Source organism: Typopeltis vanoorti, chromosome 1 (assembly GCF_054136105.1).
Source record: "Typopeltis vanoorti isolate ZY-2024b chromosome 1, IOZ_Tvanoo_1.0, whole genome shotgun sequence".
Taxonomy (NCBI): domain Eukaryota; kingdom Metazoa; phylum Arthropoda; class Arachnida; order Uropygi; family Thelyphonidae; genus Typopeltis; species Typopeltis vanoorti.
In genome coordinates this window covers 141,649,465-141,673,216 of record NC_143549.1, presented here as the reverse complement: position 1 = coordinate 141,673,216, position 23,752 = coordinate 141,649,465, and the positions used below count along the sequence as shown (strand labels likewise).

The window sequence follows — 23,752 nt, the reverse complement described above, 5'->3', positions numbered from 1 at the left end:
TCTGTGTTCGTTAGGTATGAAAAAAATCAAAAAATTCATGAAGACCTTTTATATTGCCAACCCTTGCCAGAACATACAACAGGAGAAGAAATATTCAACAGTATAAATACCTTTATGCATCAAAACAAGCTTAATTGGAAAAGTTGTGTTGGAATAAGCATGGACAGAGCGAAAACCATAGTCGGATCTAAAAAAGGGCTTGTTTCAATAATAGCTGTTGCATTAAATGCAAAGTCAACACACTGCTGCATACACAGGGAGGCTTTGGCTACACATACGATGTCTACAGACCTAAGAAAAGTTCTTTATGAAGCTGTAAAAATCATAAATTATATTAAAGGCCATCCTCTAAATGCCAGACTTTTCTCTCAACTTTGCAAAGAAATGGGAAGCAACTATACACAACTTCTTTTCAATACCGATGTGCGTTGGCTTTCTCGTGGAAAAGTTCTTACTCGTTTATTTGAAATTCGGAATGAACTACAAGTTTTTTTTGATGAAAAGTTTGAATTGAAAAAGCATTTACATAATTGGAAATGGATCAGTCAATTAGCATACCTGGCAGATAAATAGTCTTAATTTATCTTTACAAGGCAAGGAAATTTCTATATTTCATGTCCAAGATAAAGTGAACGCCATGTTGGCAAAAATGAAGTTATGGCAAAAGTGGGTTGGTAATGGGGAATTTGACGCATTTCCATCGTTTCATGAATTGCTCGCAAGTTCAAATGAACAAATTGATGATGATGTGAAAATTACTATCATGCAGCATTTAAAAAGCTTACAAATGAATCTAGAAAAGTATTTCCCTGAATTGGACATTAATATTGAGTGGATAAGATACCCTTTCAATAAAAACAAATTTATGCCCAAGGGTCTATTGTCAATAGAAAAAGAACAACTTTTAGAACTAGCTTCTGATGGTTTCCTAAAAAATAAATACAGCAAGAATACGTTATCATCATTTTGGCTACAAATACCGAATGAATTTCCTGAATTAACAGATAAAGCTCTAAGGTTCATTTTTCTATTTCCAAGTTCATATCTGTGCGAAGTTGGATTTTCGGCCCTTGTAGATATTAAGACGAAGAAGAGGAGTCACATTATAGGTGTCGAACTGCATCTGAGATTGAAATTAACAACTATTAGAGCCAAATTTTGCTGAAATTTTATCTCACCATAAGCAATTTCACTCCTCTCATTGATGATAAATTATTTCAAGTAAAACTTTATAGTATCTTTATAAAGTTTGTTCTATTAAAAATAAATCATATTTTTTGTTTACATGAACATATAAATTCAAATAAAATAGATATTTAATTTTTTTAATATTTTAAATTAATTTATTCATTTTAATTAATTAATTAATTTATTTTTAATTAATTTATTTTTAATTAATTAGGGGGGAATTGGTAATAATGAAAATTTAAGAAGGAGTTCACAGATATCTGAAGTTTGAGAAATACTGCTTTAGAACACTGTTCTCACATTTGGGATAATGTGCCAAAAGCTCCCTTGGAATACTTTATACCAGCTAGAAAGAGCATTCTTCTTCTGCAGCTTCTCCCACTTAAGTGGGGGTCACTGTTTGTTATGAGTCTCCTCCACACCTTCCTGTCTTGGGCTGTCACCACATCCAAGTTCTTCATCTTCAAGTCCTCTTCTACCAGCTCTCTCCATCTCTTCTTTGGCCGCCCACGCTTCCGCCTTCCTTGCACATCCATCTGCATGAACCTTCTTCCCACATATTCGTCCTCCCTCCTCATCACATGACCAAACCATCTCAACCTTGCCTCCTGTATTTTCACTCCTAAGTTCGTAACTTTCACTGTTCCCCTGACATAGTCATTTCTCAGATGATCCTTTCTGGTCACACCGCACATCCACCTAAGCATTCTCATCTCTGCTACTTCCATCCTGCTAATGTTATTTTTCCTCAGGGCCACAGTTTCTATAGCATATGTCATAGCTGGCCTCACTACTGTCCTATAAATTTTGCCTTTCAGATTGATCGGCACCCTCTTATCGCATAACACTCCAGCCATCTCCCTCCAGTTCCTCCAACCTGCTAGAAAGAGCATTCCACTTCATAAATGACCTCTTTCACAGATTCCTTCTAATTACTCTCTCTCATAGATGTTCTGTTTTTGCATTATACCTTTTCTATGGGTATTTCTTGGCACTTCACCAAACTTGCAACCATTCCTCTGCTTTCTTTGAAGTATATAAAAACATGAGCATCAACTGGTCAACACTCATAACAGTTCAGCCTCAAACTTATTGAACAAATTTCTTGCACTCTTTCATTCCCTCTATTCCTGTTCTTTGTAACAAGCTTTCCATAGGGAAAGGTTGTTCCAATTTCCAGCTGTTCAAGAAACTCAATAGATTTTCTTTCTCACTGACCACATGACATCCTTGCGCTATAGATCTTTCTGCCTGTCATGTTGAGGTTGTTATAAGAAAACACACAAAAAAAGTAATATTGATGATGTGTTGCAGTTAAAAATGGGAGAGAAAATGAAAAATAGTATTCTTTATTTGGAATGTTAGCTGGAGTGAAAATATTATTTTCATACATATGGGTTAGACTGCACATAAAAATAAATAAATTTCACTTGTCTACGTTTCATTTCAATTTTTGCACAACTTTTTCCTTTGGTTAATTTCATTATTACAGATTGAAACAAAAACACTGGCAGGTAAAATTTATAGAATTAAAATGTCCATGACTTGTATCCATGTTAGTTAATTACTGGTGAAAACTATATAAAAGTAAAGCACTTTAATAAATTTAGTAGTTTCATACAGCAATATTGTGTACTTCTTCAGGTATTTTTAAATACCTCTTTTTATTTGTGTTATATCCCAATTTGAAGAAGTACACGATAGTGCTGTACGAAACTACAAGGGCTGTTCGATAAGTCCATGCAAATCTAAGAGATAGCGCCACCAGTGCATATCAAGGTTATTTTTAATTGCTGGATCACAATCACATGCTAAGTTTCAGTCAGATAGATTTATTATTCTGTGTTTGGTGTTCATTTGAATTGATCAAGTACTGTGATTTGTGAAAAATGGATGAGAAAGAATTTCGTGTAAGAAACCAAAGCCGAGCTTGATAAACATTATGGTGAATCTGCACCTTCGATTAGAGCGTGGTTTAATAACTTTCGAAATGGCCATATGAGCACAAATGACTGAACGTTCTGAATGCCCTGTTGAGGTCACTACTCCAGAAATTATTGAAAAAATCCATGATGGGTGTTGCGTTTACTCACACTGGATCAAAAGCGTCAACGTGTGAATTGTTGCAAGGGCAGCTTGAAGCTGTTTCAATGGAATCCAGAGGAATTTTTGCATCGTTTCGTAACAGCAAACAAAACATGAATTCATCACTGCCAGCCTGAGACTAAGAAACAGTCAAAACAATGGGTTGCAAGTGGGGAATCAATAGCCTGCAACCTTCCAGATATTTATTTTCTATATTCTTACCAGTCTTCCCATGACTTGTGTTTATATGCTTTTACACACAGCTCTCTTACATTTTTTGCTGTATTCTTTTAGGGTACGTGCCAATTTGTTTGCTAGGAACTTTTGGTATGCTTTCTTCTTTTCCAGGACTGCTTCTTTAACTTCTTGTGTCTACCATTGTATTCTTATTTTTCTATCCTTGCAGACAACTTTACCACCTATCTCCTCAGCTGAATTAAACAATGCCTTCTTCAGGGTTTGCCACTGTGATTCCAAAGTTTGGTTCTTGTTTTTCAGTTTGTTTCATTTTTTCTTCAATAATGGTTGTATAGTTGAGTGTACAATTTACTTGTAAAAGCTGCTCAACTTTTTAATTCTTTTTAAAACTTTCTTACATACTGTTCTTTTCAATGTGATATCCATTTTTATCCTGCTTACTACTAAGTAATGGTCACTTCCAATTTCAAATCCTCTGTACACTCTTGTATCCTGAACAAGCATGATGATATCAGTCTCAACAATGACATAGTCAATGAGGGTTTTTCTTATTTCTTGTGTCTTCTCTCCATGCGAACTTGTTGAAACATGGAGAGAAGACACAATGTTGAAACATGGTGTTAGTAAGGATTAGTCTGTGTCCTCAGCAGAAGTCCAGTAAATACCATTATTATTAGCTTTGCCCTTTACTCCAAATTTTCCCAAAATGTTCCTATACACCTCATGAGATTCATTTCTTACTCTGCTATTCAAATCTCCAATAAGGACCACTTTTTCCATTTTCTTTATGTCAGTTGCCTATTCTAATGACTTAAAAAATTCCTCCACTTCTTCCTTGGAAGAACCTTCCATGGGACCATAGGCACAAATAAGTTCATTGTCCATGACCCCCATTTTGAAGTTTGCCCACATAACTCTACTTGAAACTGCCTTCCAATCAAGAAGTTTATCTTCATGTTTAGTATTGAATGCTATTGCTACTCCTTCCTTTTCTTGATCATTATTGCCTAAAAATAACATCCAATACTTATTATTTAGTAAGATCTCACTTGTTTTTTGTCTTCTTTGTCCCAGTCATGCCAATTATGTCCACTTAGTACTTTTCCAATTTTTCTGCAAGTTCAATTTCGTTTCCTATCTTCATTTGTTCTGATGTTGGGTTTATTCTTCTTCTTGTAGATGTTGAGTTGGAGTTTGTTCCAGTAGCTGACTTTTCATTCGCCCTGGTTCCCTGATGAAAACAGCAGAGGCCTTGTTTCACCAGGCGATGCCACAGATGACATGAAATCTCATTATGTTGTTCCATCATATGCATTTATGATTTAAGCCAATGGAGAATACAATTTGGTCAGCTAAGTCCCAAATTGCCAGCCCATCCCATTTGTTCAGTACCAAATAGATACCTACTAACAGGGTGCGCCATGTGAAGATGAGGATTGGACATTAGGTCAGAAGCTCCAGTTAGTTCTCTACATTCCTGAAAGGTGATGTGGAGGTCTCCTCCCAGTTATTTGGCTTTGACCCTTAAGCAACTCCACACCAAACTTTGAGAACATTTAATACCAGTTAATGTTAAGAGGAGAGAGCATCAATTAGTCAATGCCTATGAGATAGTTTGAAGAAACATAACAAATGTTAATGGCTGAAATATTCTATCTCAATTGATTCAGCCTGAAGAATTTGTGGTAAATTTTCTCAATCTTTTTTTTTGCATATATTGTTTGATGTGGTGACCATGTCTTGCAGTATGCTTGTGGTTGTGAATTCTAGTTGATCATGCACACTAGTGATTGATAAGGAAATCTCAGTGATATTTATTCCTGAATATATATACACCAAATATATTTCTAGAACTGTGTGTCATTTTCTAGAATAACTGCATCGCTGACTAAATAATATTAAGGTTTTCTTCAAAGAGATGGTATTTGAGATTATTATTATTATTCCTAACACCTCCAAGGAGTCCGAAGACTCATCGTGAGAGGACACCTACAACTGTCTCTCAACCACTACACCAAACCTCTACTACGAATCATCTCCATCAACGCCATCTACCACCCACCACTACCACAACTAGTATTTTTTGTCTGTAAATTGCGTGTGTTCTGAAGGGCCGATTTGTCTGTATGCGGGATGAAAAACCCGAGTTTCCGGGAGAAAAAACCCTGCTACCTCCGTATGAGATCAGCTAACTCTCCTTCGATTGAAATCGTCCAGATAAAGATTCCTCCCGTCGCGACGAGAATTGAACTTAGGCCTATTCCAATCGAAGGGCGTAATGTACCGTCGTTCTTCCAATTGCGCTACGGAGATGATGAAATGAGAGATATACTTAATAAAGAAGAAAGAGCAGTGGATTTGATATCTGTCAGTCAAGTAACTAATGTTAATTCAGAACCAACCAGAAAGTTCAACTAATAGTCACATGATTAAATGCATGGAAAAGTCAGTGTAAATAACAGGGTATTAGCAGCAATTTGAGTTCAAATGAGAGAAATTTTAGGTTCTGTATCACTAAGGAGAGTGAGTTGCAGGTACATATAGTTGTCATGTACTAAAATGATATATCATAATATTATTAGGATACACTGAGTTAAAGATAGCTCTTTAGATAAAATAAGGATATGAATTTCTTGAGTATAATTTACTATGAAAGTAAATTATACTTTCATAGTCTTCTTCTTCTTCCTAACATGGAATTTAGGCCATGTGGCCTGTTCCGGTCTCATGCCATCTCTTTCTTGGTCTTCCGATTCTTCTTTTTCCACTTATTTTGTATCTGTATAATATTTTTGGTAGTCTGCTGTTGTCCATTCGATTTAAATGTTCTAGCCATTTTTGTTTATACTGTCTTATGTAGTGATTAATTGGTTTTATTTTCAGGGATTGTAAGATTTCTTCATTTGTTTTGTGGTCCCACTTGGTATATCCAGCTGTTTTTCTGAGGAACTTCATTTCTGCTGTTTGAATTCGTTTTTCATCTTTCCTTTTCATGGTCCATGTTTCGCTTCCGTATAGTAGAGTTGGTTTTGACAAGACATTATATAGTCTGATTCTAGTGTGTTTTTGTACCAGGGATGGCTTAAATATATTATTTATTATGCCATTTACTTTGACAAAGTTTGATATTTTAGTGTCTATGTCTTTTTCTTCTTCGTATGATAGATCACATCCGAAGTATCTGAAAGTGTTTACTTGTTCTAGTATTTTATTATCTATCACTATTTTACTTCTTATTGGGTTTTCTCCTTTGAATGCCATTATTTTTGTTTTTTCTTTGGATATTGTCATATTATATTTCTTTGAGATATCATTTAGTGATTTTAATGATCTTTGTAAGTCATCTTCTGATGTAGCTAATACTATTTGATCATCTGCAAATAGTAGTGTATCTATCTTCATTTGCGGGGTCATTTGTATACCAAATGGGTTATGCTGTTTCCAGATTGTTATTATTTCATTTATATATATATTGAAAAGCAGAGGTGAGAGGATACATCCTTGTCGTACCCTCTCTTGATATATCTTTCCATTCTGAGGTGTGTTCTAATTTAACTGCTATTTTATTTCCTGTATATATTTCTTGAATAGATTGTAAAAGTTGGTTTGGTATGTTTAAATCGGTTAATATTTTAAACATGCTAATTTTGTCAAAGGCTTTTTCATAATCAATAAACACCACGTGTGTTTCTTTTTGAAATTCTCTTCTCTTTTCTATTAATAATTTTAAAGTAAAAATTGGATCTATGCAGGATCGGCCTTTTCGGAAACCGTTTTCTTCTTCTAGTAATTTGTTTTCTACAATGCTGCTTAGTTACTCTTTTAATATTCCTGCATATATTTTATATCCTGTATTCAGCAGGCTAATTCCCCTATAATTATTGCAATTGTCTTTATTTCCTTTTTTATATATTGGGATAATCAGTGCTTTTTTTCAAGAGTTAGGGGTTTTTCCAGACATCCAAACCATATTAAAAAATTTCAGAAGTCTTTCATTAAATTTTTCACCTGCATTTTTGTATAGTTCTATATTTATATTGTCTTCTCCTGGAGTTTTCCTATTTTTCATCATCTTTATTATATTTTTCAGTTCTAACATTGTGATATTTTCTATTAGGTCATTCTTTGTCTTATAAAATTTTAATTCATTGTTCTCATCTGTCCAGAGATTTTGGAAATAGGTCACCCATTTTTCTAAATCTATTGTTTGTATTTTTATCTTTTCTTTTATTTCTTTATTCGTGTATTTTATTACTTTATAGGTTTTGGGTTGTGGCTTAAATAAATCCTTTTCTAGTTCTGTTACGAAATTGTTCCATCTTTCTCTATGTTTTTTCCTTACTTCTCGTTTTGCAATTGCACTATTTCTTTTATACTCTATTTCTGCTTCTATTGTTTTGGAATTTAGCCATTTCTGGTAACTGTCCTGTTTGGTTTTTATTATATTTTCTATTTCTTTGTTCCAGTCTCGTAGTCCTCTTTTTCTAATCCATTTGTGCTTTATTCCTAAGATTTCTGTTGCTGCTTTTGTGAGAATTTGTTTCAAATTTTCCCATTCATCTTCTATGTCACTTGATTCATGTATGGTTTCAGTTTTAAGTTTGTGCATTTTTGATATTGTAGTCTAACTTGAGGATCCTGTAATTAAGAAATTTTGTAGCTTGGCTGGTAAGAATTTTCAATTCTATGTGTTTTTAGCCACTTTGGTTTAAAACTAATTTTTGCTGATACCATATAATGATCAGAGTTTAATTCAAAGCCTCGATATGCTCTTACGTCTAAAATTAACTCTGCTAATTTAAAATTTGTGATAATGTAGTCGATTACTGGTTTGTATCCTCTGGCTGACCAAGTATATTTATGTAATTCCTTGTGTTTAAACATTGAATTCATTATTCTCATATTATTATAAATGACAAAATCGCGCAATTTGCGACCATTTTGATTATATGTATCTTCGCCAAATTTACCTATGTTTGTTTTGCATTTTTTGTTTCCTATTCTGGCATTTAAGTCTCCTGCTAGCAGTAAATAGTCAGTTTTGTTTGTTTTATCTATGGCATTCTGTAATTCTTTATAAAATATATTACTGTCTTCTTCTTTTCCCTCTTCTGGTGCATATGCACCAATTATTGTTATGTGGCCTCTTAATGTCTTGAGTCTAATTTCTATTAGTCTTTCATTCAAATAGTTGTAATATACAATATTGTTCTTTAGGGATTTATGTACCATAATCATTATACCTGCTTTTGCTCTTTCTTCTTTTTTTACCCCACTGTAGATTTGTATATAGTTGTTCGTTTCTTTTGTACCTTTTTGTTTTTTCTTTGTTTCTGTTACTATACACATCTTTATGTTAGCTTGGTTTAGTTGTTTATCAAGTTCTTCTTTGTGTGCAATGCTTCTCACATTCCATGTTGCAATCTTCATCATGTGTTTCTTTTTCCAATTTCGTTTACCATTTCCTGGGTTGTAGTCTTTTCCCTGACAGTCCGTCCGACTTTTCTTTGCATGAAACTTGAAAGTATTTTGAATTTCCCCAGGGCAGGTTACTAACCTGTCGCTGGGTGAGCCCAGTGGTAGGGCTGCTACCTAACGCCTCTGGACCGGCATACTTTCATAGTAAATTGGAAAATTCTGGAATATTGTGATAATATGTATACACTGATTTGCTACTTATATATATGGAAATAGGACTTTCTCTTTTTGTTAGTTCTCATATTTCCATGGGCCTAACTGATAAAACCTTGCTAATCTGTCAAAACCAGTAGTCATGAATCTCACATAATGCATGGCATTATATATGTCTGAGAAGAGATTGTGCTGTGCTGATGCTCTCTGTTCATACAAAGAACTCGGTATGAAGTCAGCTGCTCTCTGCATATAACTAGTCTAGTCTTGGAGATAGATGATATATGCCTTTTGCCACAAAAACACCAACACCTCCAAAAAAATAAATAAATAAATAAATAATTTAAATCAAGAAGCAAATAAATGTGGATTGAAAATTAATCATAACAAGACTAAAGTAACGAAGATAAACTCCAAACAAGAATTAGACTTTGAAATACTAGGGAAAACACAGGTAGATAACTTTGCCTACCTGGGATCAGAGATCAGCACATAAGGAGAAACTACACAGGATATACAAAATAGAATCCAGAAAGCACAGATTGCATTCAGTATGATGAAGAAAATTTTGGGGTCCAAAGAAATAAAATTAAAAACCAAAATTAGGCTCCTTAACACTAATATTAACCAGTTTTACTATACAGAGCAGAGACATGGTCATTAATAAAGGAAAGCATAAAAAAAATACAGGTCTACATAAACAAATTCTTGAGGAATATACTAGAGATAGGAAGAAATAGCAAAAATTGCACTAGAATGGAATCCCTATGTTATGTCAATGTGAATATTGCCCTTGAGTTTTTCATGAGATATATTCCTCACAGATACCAAGAAAATATGACTTCCATGTCTAGAATGGAATCCCTAGGGTAAGAGGAAAAGAGGTACACCCAGGATAACATGGAGAAGAGAACTAGATAGAGACAAGATGGTTGGGACATTCCTGGAAAGAGATCAAAAAAGAAGCACTGAATAGAGTCAGATGGAAGTCAATTGTAGGCCCAATGCTCTGCAGGGAACAAAGAGGATAGGTTAGGTAAGTCATAGAGATATTTCATAGAGATCAAATGCTTGTTTCCTCATACTTGAGTAAATTTTACCCATATGTGAGGAGTGCATGAAACAGTAGGAAACAAGAATATAATTTGTTGTAGGGTATAAAATAATCTGGGTTTGTTTCACTGTAGGTGAGGGTGTTATGTCAATGTGAATATTGCCCTTGAGTTTTTCATGAGATATATTCCTCACAGATACCAAGAAAATATGACTTCCATGTCTAATGCAATTTTTATAAAATATTATTATTAAAAAAATTATTATAGTACAAAAAAAGATAGCAATATTAGAACATCTTTTTATAAGTAGATTCACAATTACTTGTGTAATACTTTACAGGTGTTGAAGTATGAACCATATTTGGAAAATGATCTTGCCAAATTCCTCATCAAGAGAGCTTTATTAAATTCGAAAATTGGACATTTCTTTTTTTGGCATTTGAAGTAAGTTTTTTATGTAAGATATAACATTTTAACCATTCAAAACTACTACGAAGGAACCCCCCCCCCCCTCTCTCTCTCTCTCTCTCTCTCTCTCTCTCTCGCTCTCCCCCCCCCCCCCTCCAATGCAATAACAATGATTAGTATCAGTGAGTTCTACTATATTCTTATTTGCAAGTCCTGACTATAATCAAAACTATAATGAATTAAATTGACTCACTGTAACAAATACCATAATAATGAATTCACTGTTAGAAACACTTAAAATTCCAATCAAAAGCTCCATAGCATCAGTATCATGCTATATAAAATCATGCATAGCAAACATTCTAGTTTGATGAATTATTCCTTAGGTCCCTTTGAGTTTGCTACGCCGAGAGCTAATTGTGATACACGTCATTGCTCTTCAGTTTAGGGAACAGTAATGATTCATTCCATCTAAAAGCTATGTAAAATATCTCACATGGTAAATAAAAATTTGTGTAATACTTGTTTCTGTACTTTTCATCATCAAATTCCTGCATGTACCCTCAAGGGTGTACAGGATATGATAGTACTACATGAAAAATTTACATCATTACTAACTTCCTATCTACAATTTTCCTCCAAATCAGTCCATTATCTGTCAAGACTCCAACATTATCAGATCTTATATTTCTATGTTCTAAGGCACTTTTTACCATATTAATCTACCTATATTTTGTTCGTCCTCTGGGTCTTTTTCGTGCCAACCTGGCAGAGAATGCTTGTTTTGCTAATCTTTCCTTTCCCATTCTGTTTAAGTGACCATACCATCTGAGAATAAGCATCCAGGAATGCGTTAGCAGAGCTAACGCATTCCTGGAAGCTGACAATGTCAAGTTCGTTCCTAATATCCTCCTTTTTAATATGATATTGCCATTGATGCCATCTGTTCATGCCCTAATCTTACTCATGACTCTCATATCTGTGGTCTCTAGTCTTTGGTCAAGTGTTTTACTTCTGACCCAGTTCTCAGATTCATAAGTTAAAATTGGCTTAAACACTGTCTTGTATACAGCTAATTTAGTGTGTTGACTAATTTCTCTCTTATTCTATATAAATTTATTCAGTTGACTTCCTACCATACCAGCTTTGTTGATTCTGTTATCTATTTCCATATTTAATTTACCATCTTCACTAAAAATTGTGCCTAAGTAGCTGAAATGTTTCACTTGTTCTATAGGTTCTCCATTCACAATGCAGTTAATATTTTCATTGTCTTTTCTTGTTATTGCTGACCTTCATAAAATATCTATTACAACAGTTATTCAATTTAGTCAGGGAATCTTGCAGGCTGTAGTGGATTTATTTAGAAGTATATCATCGTCCACATAAAGCAAAGAGCAGACATTAACATCTCCAATTTATATCAGGTTTAAACTACTTTCCTTCATAATGTACACATCCTTGTCTGACACCAGATTTAACATTAAACCATCTTCCTGTACTTCCTTCAATTCTAACTGCTGACTTACAACTCAAATAAAGAATAGGTATTGCTTGATATAATGTCCCATTGACACCATATAACTGTAGTGTATTGAATAGCTTCTCTCTTATTCCCATGATTTCTCAACTATTTGTTGTAAAGTGAAGATCTGAATTTTAACTGCTGACTTACAACTCAAATAAAGACTAGGTATTGCTTGATGTCCCATTGAACCATATAACTGTAGTGTATTGAATAGATGCTCTCTCTCTCTCTTGGCACCTTGTCATATGCCTTTTCCAGATCTACAAAACTTAAATAGAAATCTTTGTTGTATTCCCACGATTTCTCAACTATTTGTCGTTAAGTGAAGATCTCATCCTGACAGCCTCTATTTGGCCTGAATCTAGCTTGTTCTTCACCAAGCTTTTCTTCCACAAACCGTCTCAACTGTTCCTCAAGCATACATGCATAAATCTTACCAGGAACACTCAGTAGAGAAATACCTCTGTAATTCTCACATTCAGTTTTATTTCCCTTTTTATATATCAGTACTATGAGAGCTCTACTCCAATCATCTGGAATTTGTCCCTCTGTCCAGGCCTTTTGAAATATGCAGTGCAACCACTGTAAGACTTTTATACCTCCATACTTGAGCGTTTCTGGTCAAATATCATGTACTCCTGCTGCCTTTCCACATTTCAAGCCTTTGATGGCTTTTTCTACATATCCATATCTCAAGAATACATATCCATACTTCAAGTATGGATATGTATTCTTGACTGCATGCCTGTTGAGTGTTTTTTACCACTGTGATAAAGTTTCATTTAGCAATTTTTCAAAGTAATTATTCCATACATCAAGAATATCTTTTTATCCAGCTTTCATGTTACCTTTCTCGTCTCTAATTCCTTTTACAGCACTCTTTCTTCCATTTCTGAGCTTCTTCAACAACTTCCAGAATATCTTGCCACCTTCTTGATATTTATTTTCTATGTTCTTACCAAAGTCTTCCCATGACTTTTGTTTAGCTAGTTTTACACAGTATTTAGTTTTTTTTTGCATTTGTCTCTGCATTCTCTAAGAGCACACAAGCTGACTTATTTTCCAGAAACTTTTGATATGCATTCTTCTTTTCCTTCACTGCCTCTTTAACTTCCTGTGTCCACCATGGAGTTCTGATTTTTCTATCCTTGCAGACAACCTCACCACATGTCTCTCTGGCTGAATCAATCAGTGTTTTTCTAAAGGGCTTGGCACTGAATCTCCAAGGTTTGGTTCCTGTTCTCAAACTCTTTCATGCTTTCTTCAGTAATGTTTGTGTATTTTAGTCTACAGTTCATATCTGAGAGCTGCTCAACATTTATTTGCTTTAAAACTTTATGTTCTTCTTTTCAATATGAAATTCTGTACTTTTCTCTGAATGTATTGATGAATTATTGAAAAGAAGAACATAGTTAGTTGGATGTTGGATGGTGTTATTATTATGACATTAATGCAACATATGATATTCTCTAAATTGTAACAACTGTGGCAAACTTAACTTTTGAGAAAGTAACCATTTTTCCTTAGTAAGGAAATCTAACACTGAGATGAGCAGAGGCAAGAAGATTGCTTGTAGTAAGTGCCAGCAACATTGATGAGACTTATTCATGGAGTTGCATTAACCTGCTTATCAGATAATATAATATTGCTTAACCTTATTACCGGCGAGGTGGATGAAATAGTGAGACCAAATTGTTCTTTTTATCCATGTTATTCAACAGGTGTTACACAATCGTATCCAGATTTAGCTGGACGTCTATAGACGTCATGGCCGGGTTGAGTGGAGGGGGGAGGTAAAACAATCCTGGAAGCCTGAAGAATTAATTAGATATATCTTCAGTTATGTGGTCTAAATAAAGGAGGTGTCCAAGGGAGAAGAAGGTACCAGAGAAATATGTTAGGCTGGCTGGAGATGTACAGAAATGTGAAGACAAGAGTTCGGACCTGCTTGTGAGAGATAGAAAGTTTTCCAGTGACAGTTGGCTTGCATTAAGCCCATTCCTGTTTAATATTGTGATGGAGGTGGTTACGGAGGAGATAAGAGAAGACACGCCTTGGACTATGTTGTATGCAGATGACATCGTGCTGTGTGCAGAATCAAGAGAAGTGGCAGCTAAACTTGAAAGTTGGAGGAAAGTACTATAAGAAAGATGTATGAGACTGAGCAGAAGTAAGACAGAGTATATGTGTTGCAAAATGGATGGCAGCCAGGAGACAGATCTGGCGCTGGAAGGAAATGCCATCAGGAATGTCAATGACTTGAGATACTTACGTTCAACAATGAAAGAGGATGGTGAGGTGAGGTTGAGAAGGAAGTGGGATGCAGGATGGAGGAACTGGAGTGCTATGCGATGAGAGGGTGCCGATCAATCTAAAAGGCAAAATCTACAGGACAGTAGTGAGACAGCTATGATGTATGCTATGGAAACTGTGGCCCTGAGGAAAAATAACATCAGCAGGATGGAGGTAGTGGAGATAAGAATGCTTAGGTGGATGTGCAGTGTGACCAGAAAGGATCATCTGAGAAATGACTATGTAAGGGGAATGGTGAAAGTTACGAACTTAGGAGCAAAGATATAGGGGGCAAGGTTGAGATGGTTTGGTCATGTGATGAGGAGGGAGGAAGAGTATGTGGGAAGAAAGGTCATGCAGATGGATGTGCAGGGGAGGAGTAAGCGTGGGCAGCCCAAAGAAGAGATGGAGGGAGATGGCAGATGAGGACTTGAAGATGAAGAACTTGGATGTGGCTACAGCCCAAGACAGAAGGTTGTGGAGGAGACTTACTACAAACAGCAACCCTACTTAAGTGGGAAAAGCTGCAGAAGAAGAAGATGTGGTTTAATAAACTAAACAATATAACCCAACAGGCTTCATAAGTCATCACACTTGCATCATCATGGATACTAAAACTTATATAAAAAAAAAAAAATACTAGAAAAATTAATTACACATAACAGATGTTATCAGAACTTTGCAATTACTTCAAACAAGTGACACCAGATAAAACCATTATATTAATTACTCTATACTGGAACAACAATGCTAGTTGTTGCTGTCACATTCTGTGGCATGAAAAGTGCGCTATCCCAGGTCCACGGTTAGATTTTTGATGAAAGCAGACTAAGCTTGGTGTAGGTTTAAGTCTTGATTTTTATTATATTGTGTGGGGATCCAGAGCATTTCTGAGGCTTCTTTAAACTATCTTGTAAAATGTTTATGATCAATACATGACATTTCTGTTTCTTGCCAAACTACTTGGTGACCTTTGTTGTATGGAAGCCTAATCCTGATTTATGCTGCCTTCTTGTTTCAATATGTTTTACATGTTCAGACATGTGAATCTTACCAGACCTTCCCATCTTGCTACATAGCAAATGTCACAAGACCAGTGAATTTTGTAAACTCGTGTTTTTTTAATGGGGTGATATAAAAGTTTTGGTGAATGTAAGAGCCTGGAGATCTTATACATTGACAAAAAAAAAAAAGCCACTTTAACATAATCACAAAGCATTGTTTCAACTTTGTAACATTCTTGATGTAAGTAACATGATTGCATTCTTGAAATCTTGCTCCTTTATGTAAAGGAGCTGTTGAAGGTATATTAAGAATTTGTTGATAGTCTTCAATTTGTATGTCTCAGGTAGCATAGTTCTTCATTCCATATTTTTGGCATACTGAAAATGCTGTGCCTCTATCTCATAATGTTTTAGTTACGCTTATCTTTTGTAATAGATGGTGGTTTTAAGCAGCATGTAAAAATCTTCCAGTTGAGATAGGTTTTCTGTGTACTAAAAGGATCAGCCTCTTTTCTTCATTTACTTCAAGAAGGATGTCAAGGAATGGTAGTTTTGTATGATCTTCTAGATCAAGAGTGAATTTTATGTCTGGATGCAACCTCTTCAGATAATATTTAAATTAAGTCATAAGTTGTTCCTGAATAAACAACGTAAACATCATCCATATAACATAACCAAGTTTTTGTTTTTTTTGTAATAATGTTCAATAGTGTTCTAAATTCTCCATAAAGAGATTTGCTAGGGACTTGATTTGCTTTCATTAAAAATCTAATAACCATTGGCCTGCGATATGACACACAGAATGTGATAGCAACATTTAGCATTGTTGTTTCAATGCGTATAGAGTAATTAACATAATGGTTTTGTCTGGTCACTTGTTTGTATGTACTAATTGCAAACTTCTGATAACATCTGCTATGTGTAATTAATTTTTTCTAGTCGTTTTTTATGTAAGGTTTAGTATCCCTGATGATGATATAAGTCTGACGATTTGTGAAACTTATTTGGTTATATTGTTTATTTTGTTAAACCTGTTATATGTTTAGAAACGTGGTCTCAATGCTGAATTTTTTTTTCTATAGCTGCTACATGAAAGTATTTTTGAAGAGTAGATTTCTGTTGTTTCATTAATCATGTTTCCTGTCTTATTTGCAGTATGAAGTGTTTTTGGTGCATAATTAAAGTACTATTACAAAACACTGTGTTATTTTAATAATGCACCAAAAGTAGTTAAGACACAGTCACTGAAAAGAAGAAAGCATATTGAAAGCTTGCATATAGACTGAGAGAATATGGAGAAAATGTAAGTAAATGAAGCAAAGTGTAAATGTGACTAAACAAAGTCATGCTAAGAATACAGAAGATAAATATCAGGATAGGTTGCAAAGTCTTCTGGTGGCTATTGAAAAAGCTTAGAAATGCAGAAAAGAGTTCTGTAAAAGGAATCAAATGATAAAATTCATACAGCATCTGCTGGTTCGAATCCCATCATGAGTATGGATGTTTGTGATTGTCATTAGGTGGGAAATTATGAATTTTCATTGACTGGCATGAGACTACCATCTCAGTTATCAAATCAACAGATCAAGAGGTACAAGAGCACTGAATATCCTTTATAACCTGTATATTGCATAGAATGGTGAGCAAATTAGTGTGTTCCCTACTTCCTTTATAGCATGCACTCATTTGCTGAAAGCTTGGTTGTTTGCCACATGCATATGCTTCTTCAAGAGAGGACTTTGCATCCCACCTTTTGATGGTTTGAATCTCATCCATCATCAGGGATTATAATGATGAATAGGATCCAACTGGTGCATATTATGTTGCCATTCAGAGTTTTTATATGAAAGTAAATGAAACTGTCTCAGTTAGAAGCATTTATCACTTAACTCTGCCTTAAAATCTTTGCCTAACCATTCTGCATGGACTAGTATATTTTCTTGGCATTGGGAAGTTTAGTACAAATCAGACTGCTATTTGTCCCTTTTGAATACATATGTGAAAAAGCTTATCAAGCTCTCAGCATTAATATAGACAATATTACCTGCAATATGATTTACTTTGTAACCAAGTGAAAAAACTTACAGCTACCTCTGATCCAGAGTACAGGTATCCCTCGATGTTACTACGTATATCAAAATCGTGTTAATCAAATATAATAATCAATGGTAAAAAGTAAAATTCATCCATGATTGATTACTGTATTAATAGTTCGTTTTATATGGTACTCTTTTAGAAAAGATAAAAATGAATGCAAAGTAAATGCTTAATAAATACTTGTGCCTACATTAGTTACTGCAATTTTTTTATCAAAATAAGTTATCAAGAGTTGTTTGAACAGTTTTATTTTTTTTCCTTATCGGCATAAATTCTACGATAACAAGCAAAATGACTCTTTAGACCTGGCAAACAAGCATTCTTCGATTAACATCTGGATCCATATCCATTACTTGCTGCTTAAGCGTTCTAAACTGCAAAATATTCCATTCAGTTCTTTGACTGTTATCTCCTTTGGAACCTCGTCTTCATATTCCATTTGTTCATTGTCTTCATATGCACGTTGTTGTTTAATTTCAAGAAGATCGTTGTCACTGAAATCTTTTGAATTTGAATCCAATAATTCTTTAACATCTTCTGCATCAACATCACCAAAACTGAGGTCTTCACCAATTGCAACGATTTCTTCAATCACGTTGTTCACAGGATTTTGAAAACAACCTAAGTCATTAGTGCATTCTGGCAAAATGTTTTTTTCCGAACAGCTTTCATACAGCTAGAAGAGACACTTGCTCCCACGAATCATGAATGTTTTCAATTGGGTGTTTAATGTTAATTTTTTCTAAAATTCTTGGAGCGTAACCGCATTTTCTCCCGTTGTTGTTTATACTGCCTTTCAGAATGTCTTTTTAAGAAAATAGGCTTTGAAAGTTGCCATGATGCCCATGTCCATAGGTTGTAGTAATGATATTGTATTTGGTGGGAAAAATAAAACTTTCACATTCTCAAACAGATCATTAAGAGAATTTGGATGACCAGGTATGTTATCTAAAAGCAAAAGAGCTGTGAAAGCTAAGTTATTTCTCTTGCAATAAGCTTCAACTGCTGGGCAAAAATAAGACTTAAACCAACCTTCGAATAGACTTTGGGTAACCCAAGCCTTGTGATTCACCCCTTTTAAAACCCTTGGGTTCTGAATTCGATAGACAAGCAGAGCTTGTCTATCGAACCCTCCAAGGATAACAGTTAAGCGATCTTTTGATACTTTATAGTCAGGCTGCTTCTTTTTTTGATATAAAAGTTCTAGATGGCATTTTTTTCCAATAGAGACCAGTTTCATCTACATTGAAAATTTGGCTGTAATCGATAATTTTCTGCAGCTCAGCAGGTAATGTAGATGCAGCATCTTCTTCGGCACTTGCAGCTTCACCGGTTATTTTCACATTCTTTAGTCCAGCCCTAGATTTAAAATTTTCAAGCCAGCTTTTGCTAGCTGCTAATTTTGAATTGTCTGCTTTATATTTATTCTCTTTAAGTCTTGAAAACAGGCTTAGAGCTGGGGTAAGGTGGTACAACACCAGGGCAACTCGTTGCAAAGGTGGAGCAAAATGCTTCTGCCTGGTATCTCCACTTGGGCCTGGCTCCCACTGAAGAGACCTCAGTAAAGGTCGAAACTAGTCTGGGTAGTGGCCCTTCCCTTAATGCATAACATTAGACATATCCCCAAGGAGATGTGTTTTGCATTATAGGAGATACCGAGATAGGAGTGTTGGTAGCTTGCTCCACCTTTGCAACGAGTTGCCTGGTGTTGTACCACCTTACCCCAGTCCTGAAGATACTTTCAGGCGCAAACTTTATTTGCTCACACTTGGATAAAGGATTAAACTAAATTTATTAAAACCCTTGTTACCTATACAAAAATTTCGTGAAGAAAACCTGAGGGAAAAAAAAAGCCCTGGGGGGTGGTTTCCTAACCCTTTTATCTGCATGGCCCCTATCGGCACCTTCTTCAGTTTCTTTTCTCTCCCCCCCCCCCACTGGAGTCGATCTCATTCACCAATTAAAGTCGTATTTTTTCTGCCCAAAACATGCTACGGTCCCTTGCACGCGACTTTCACGTGACGACGTCTCACTTCGGGAATTGACCTTGAGCGATCGCCATTTGTTTTAAGCTAGCCTCTATACTAAATTAATCTCCTTTTTAGAATTTACTTCAATATTTTAATCTCCTCTTTTTTGAGTGTTAAACTAGCCTCTCGCATACAAATTCTTATCTCTAATCTTCTTTGTCTTACTTAACCTATTTTTTCCATATCCTTTTTTTTGTAATAAGATTCTCTTTTTTTATTATTTAGCTAAACAAACAATTTCTGCTATAATTAATTTTCTTGGATGCAAGCATATTTTCTGTCTTTAAATATTTTGTATTAGCTACTTACATAGGATTTTATATTTTTATTTTCTTGTTACACAATGATAATTGAAATTTTTACATTCTTGGTTATCAGGGTGTAACAGTAGTAACTAACTTTTGGGCTGCATGCTATACAACTAGTGCTTTGACAGATAAAAGGAAACTCCTCCCAGAGATGTATGATTTATACAGACTCTCTCTGACTTCTTTATAGGCTGGGCCATGTGTTTCAAGGAGTATATCCAATACTCCTTGAAATTCTACAGTTATTCTATCAAATAAAGAATCTAGATGTTCACTTGTGCTGCATTCCCAGCCACTAGGTCAGGTTAGGCTTTCTTCACTTGCTATTTATCATTCTCATGTACAGACTACAAACAGTCATTAAAAGGCAAAGTTTGAAATTAAGCAACAGTACACTCTGTGTAAAAACAGAAGAAAGGAAGCTATTGCTACACTGTACGTAGGTCACAGACTCATTCTTTCTTACCAAAGGTTGGTGACTTATCTTTGTACAAATGCTGTAACACTAATCTACCATGCCATTTTCTAAGAAAGTGTCTTACTTTGCTTGAGAGAGAAAGAGATCGTATGTTATGTTAGTTGAGATGTAATAATAATATTTGTCAAGTTTTAAAAATCACAATAGGATATTTAGTATAAACAGCTTCCTATTCTTCCCTTATTTGACTCTCCATAGAAAGTAACGTTTATTCTTCTGTATTTTGCAAATTAGTTCAAAATTACTCAAATATTAGCATAAAAAATTTTTTTGCTTCCTGTTTGTCAACATAAATTGTTTTAGAGGTATCATAATATGTTCAGAAAAAGTTTCAGCAGCAGTGAAAGGTAATCAAAAGCTTTACTTTTCCAAATAGCAAATATCTTATTTTTCCACTTTTTTTTTCGAAACTAGAATACTGTATCTTATGCATAGATGTTATAATTTTTTTTCTCATAATTAAAATGAAAGAGATATGAATATTGCTTACTATTATTGTTTATTAAAAAGAAAAGAAAGGAATGAAAAAATAATGTTTTTAATGTTTAAAAAATGCATTTTGAAAAGGCGTTTTAAAATATTTAAATATATGGGATTGTCTAACTTTTGGATAGGTCGGAAATGCATGATTCAGCAGTTGCTGTTAGGTTTGGGCTCTTATTAGAGGCTTACTGTAGAGGCATTGGCACACATCTTAAATCTGTTGTAAGGCAAGTAGAAGCATTAGAAAAACTGACTAAACTGACAGATATCCTAAAGGAAAGGAAGGATGAAACTCAAAAGGTAACTTAGTTCCATATTTAAAGCATCATTACAGTCTATTTTTATATACTAAAGTTTCTTCTCTTAAGCATTGTTCACATCTGGCATGGATGAGCCCATTCTCTCTCTCTCTCTCTCTCGCTCCCCCCCCTCCCCTCTTATTCTCTACATATGTTTGCACAATATACACATCTGAAAGAAGGCATACTTTGCATTATGGAATACTAAGGCAATTGAATCCTCCTTTCAGAGGTGTATATTCTATCAAGTTTAAACTGTTGTTTTCCAGGTGATTGTGAATCTCTTGAAAAGGAAAATAAAATGAATGAGAATTATTGAGGAATTTCCCTAATGAGTGTTCCAGGTCAGATTTATGCAGTACTTGAAAACAGGCTAACAAAAATGGTCAAAAATTAAGCCAAAACTTTACATTTGAGGAGTAAAGTTTTGGCATAACAACAGTCATATTATAAACGATATTGGCCTGATATCAAAGTGAAGATCTAAACTCAGCTCCTTATTTTATGAAGATGATGTTATATTTCTAAATAAATCTTGTACAAATCTGAAGAATTCCTTAAATTGAATAACTGTTGTAATTCCCATGAAAATTAGCAATAAAAATACAAAAACTGTAAAAAAAAAAAAATTAAAAACAACTGCATCCTAAGTGAAGAACCTATAGAAGTAACACATTTCAGCTATTTAGGTACAGTTTTTAGTGAAGATTACAAACTAAATATGGAGATAGACAGTAGAATATGCAAACTTGAAGTTGATTAACCAGTTGAATAAAGTTTATTGGGTAAAAGGGAAATCAGGCTAACTCTAAACATAAACTATACATGACAATATTCAAACCAGTTTATGGATCTGAAAATTAGCCTAGAAATAAAACAGTTCATCAAAGACTAGAGACTACAGATATGAGATTTCTGAAAAAAAAATTAGGAGATGAGAGTGAACATATAGCATTTAAGCAGAATTGGATGAAGAAATGAAGACATTTCTTCATACAAAGTTAACAATGTAAAGACAAACTTTACATTGTTAACATCCAAGACGGTGATGAGAGCTAACCTAAGGTGGTGTGGGTGCTAAACAGAATGGTGGTGGAGAAGTTAAAACAGTCATTTGATTCTAATTTGCCAGGTAAACTGGATCCAGTGGAAGACCAAGATTTATGTGCATTGATGCAGTTTAAAGTACATTAGAAAATTGAAATATAAGATCTGACAATACTGGAGTTCTAAGAAAATTGTTCATAGAAAGTTAGTAATAATGTAATCATATACCGTAGTCCCCCCTTATCCATCGGTTCACTATCTGCAGTTTCAGTTATCTGCGGTCAACCCTGGTCCGAAGATATTAAATGGAAAATTCCAGAAATAAACAATTTATAATTACATCGGCAAAATGGATATTAGATCCAGCATTATTTCAAAGCCGAATGTTTGTAGAAACTATGAAAGTTTTGTAAGTTGACCTGAGAACTTAAAAGAATACAATCCTCGGCATTCCCGAGTTGCCTTAGCTTCTTAAGTAAGTAGTGCAACTTGGGAATGCTGAGGATTGTATTCTCATAAGCTCTTAGGTCAACTTACGAAATAATGTGGACATAGGCAAAGTTTATCTAATATCCACTTTGCCTATGTAATTTTACATCACCGAAATAAAGCCATATGGCCCTTTCTTTTAGTAATGGACAATTCGGCTGATACCAGAGGTAGTCCAACACCAGGGCAACTCGTTGCAAAGGTGGAAAAACCTTTTGAAAATCAGGAATATCTGGAATTGCGCACCGTTCTGAGTAATTCTCAGTTATCAGATCAACTGTTGCAGTATCGCAGTGCTTCTGTTTAAGTAATTTTATTTTACTTAATGCCCCAAAGTACATGCAAGTGTAGTGGCGCTGGCAATTCAGATATGCCAAAGAGAAGCCTAAAAAAAAAAAAAAAAAAAACGTGAGCTGAGGTTGCTAAGATTCCTTTCACATTCAGATAACTTTTATTACGGTATGGTGTTATAATTATTCTATTTTATTATTAGTTATTGTTGTTATTCTCCTACTGTGTCAAATTTATAAATTAAACTTTATCATAGGTGTGTATGTATAGGAAAAAACATAGTGTATATAGGGTTCAGTACTATCTGCAGTTTCAGATATCTGTTGGATGTCTTGGAACGCATTCCCCATGGATAATAGGAGACTACTGTAGCACTATAATAGTATTGTAAAAATCTCACATAAAGGATTCACTTATTTTGTTCATTTTTTACAGTTTTATGTAATGTGATAAAGTAATATATATATATATATATATATATATATATATATATATATATATATATGAGAGTGGTCTGAAAAGATTTTGGCCTAACAATGAAAAAACGAACTTATAATTTCAAAGTTATTTTTGTTTTTCAACATAATATCCCTTAAGACTAATACATTTATTCCAGCAATGCCCCAGCACCATTATCCTGTCCCTGTAGTGGTTCTCAGTGAGATCTACAAAATACCCCTCTACAGCTGCAATCACCTCTTGATTTGAAGAAAAACGCTGACCACCAAGGAAGAGGTTTAGTTTTGGGAAGAGATAGAAATCAGACGGAGTCAAATCTGGGGAATAGGGTGGATGTTCCAACAATTCATAGTGCAGATCCCTTAATTTTCCCATTGCCAAA

The 23,752-nt window shown here is 34.6% G+C and overlaps 1 protein-coding gene across 1 annotated transcript in view; it reads left to right on the top strand.

Moving 5' to 3' along the window:
- LOC150110489 (phosphatidylinositol 4,5-bisphosphate 3-kinase catalytic subunit alpha isoform-like) overlaps window positions 1-23,752 on the top strand; it is a 329,148-nt gene that overhangs the window by 214,130 nt on the left and 91,266 nt on the right. The window contains exons 11-12 of the mRNA XM_090394138.1: window positions 10,498-10,601; window positions 20,917-21,085. Coding sequence (XP_090250264.1) covers window positions 10,498-10,601; window positions 20,917-21,085 — 273 coding nt within the window. The remainder of the gene's footprint in view (window positions 1-10,497; window positions 10,602-20,916; window positions 21,086-23,752) is intronic.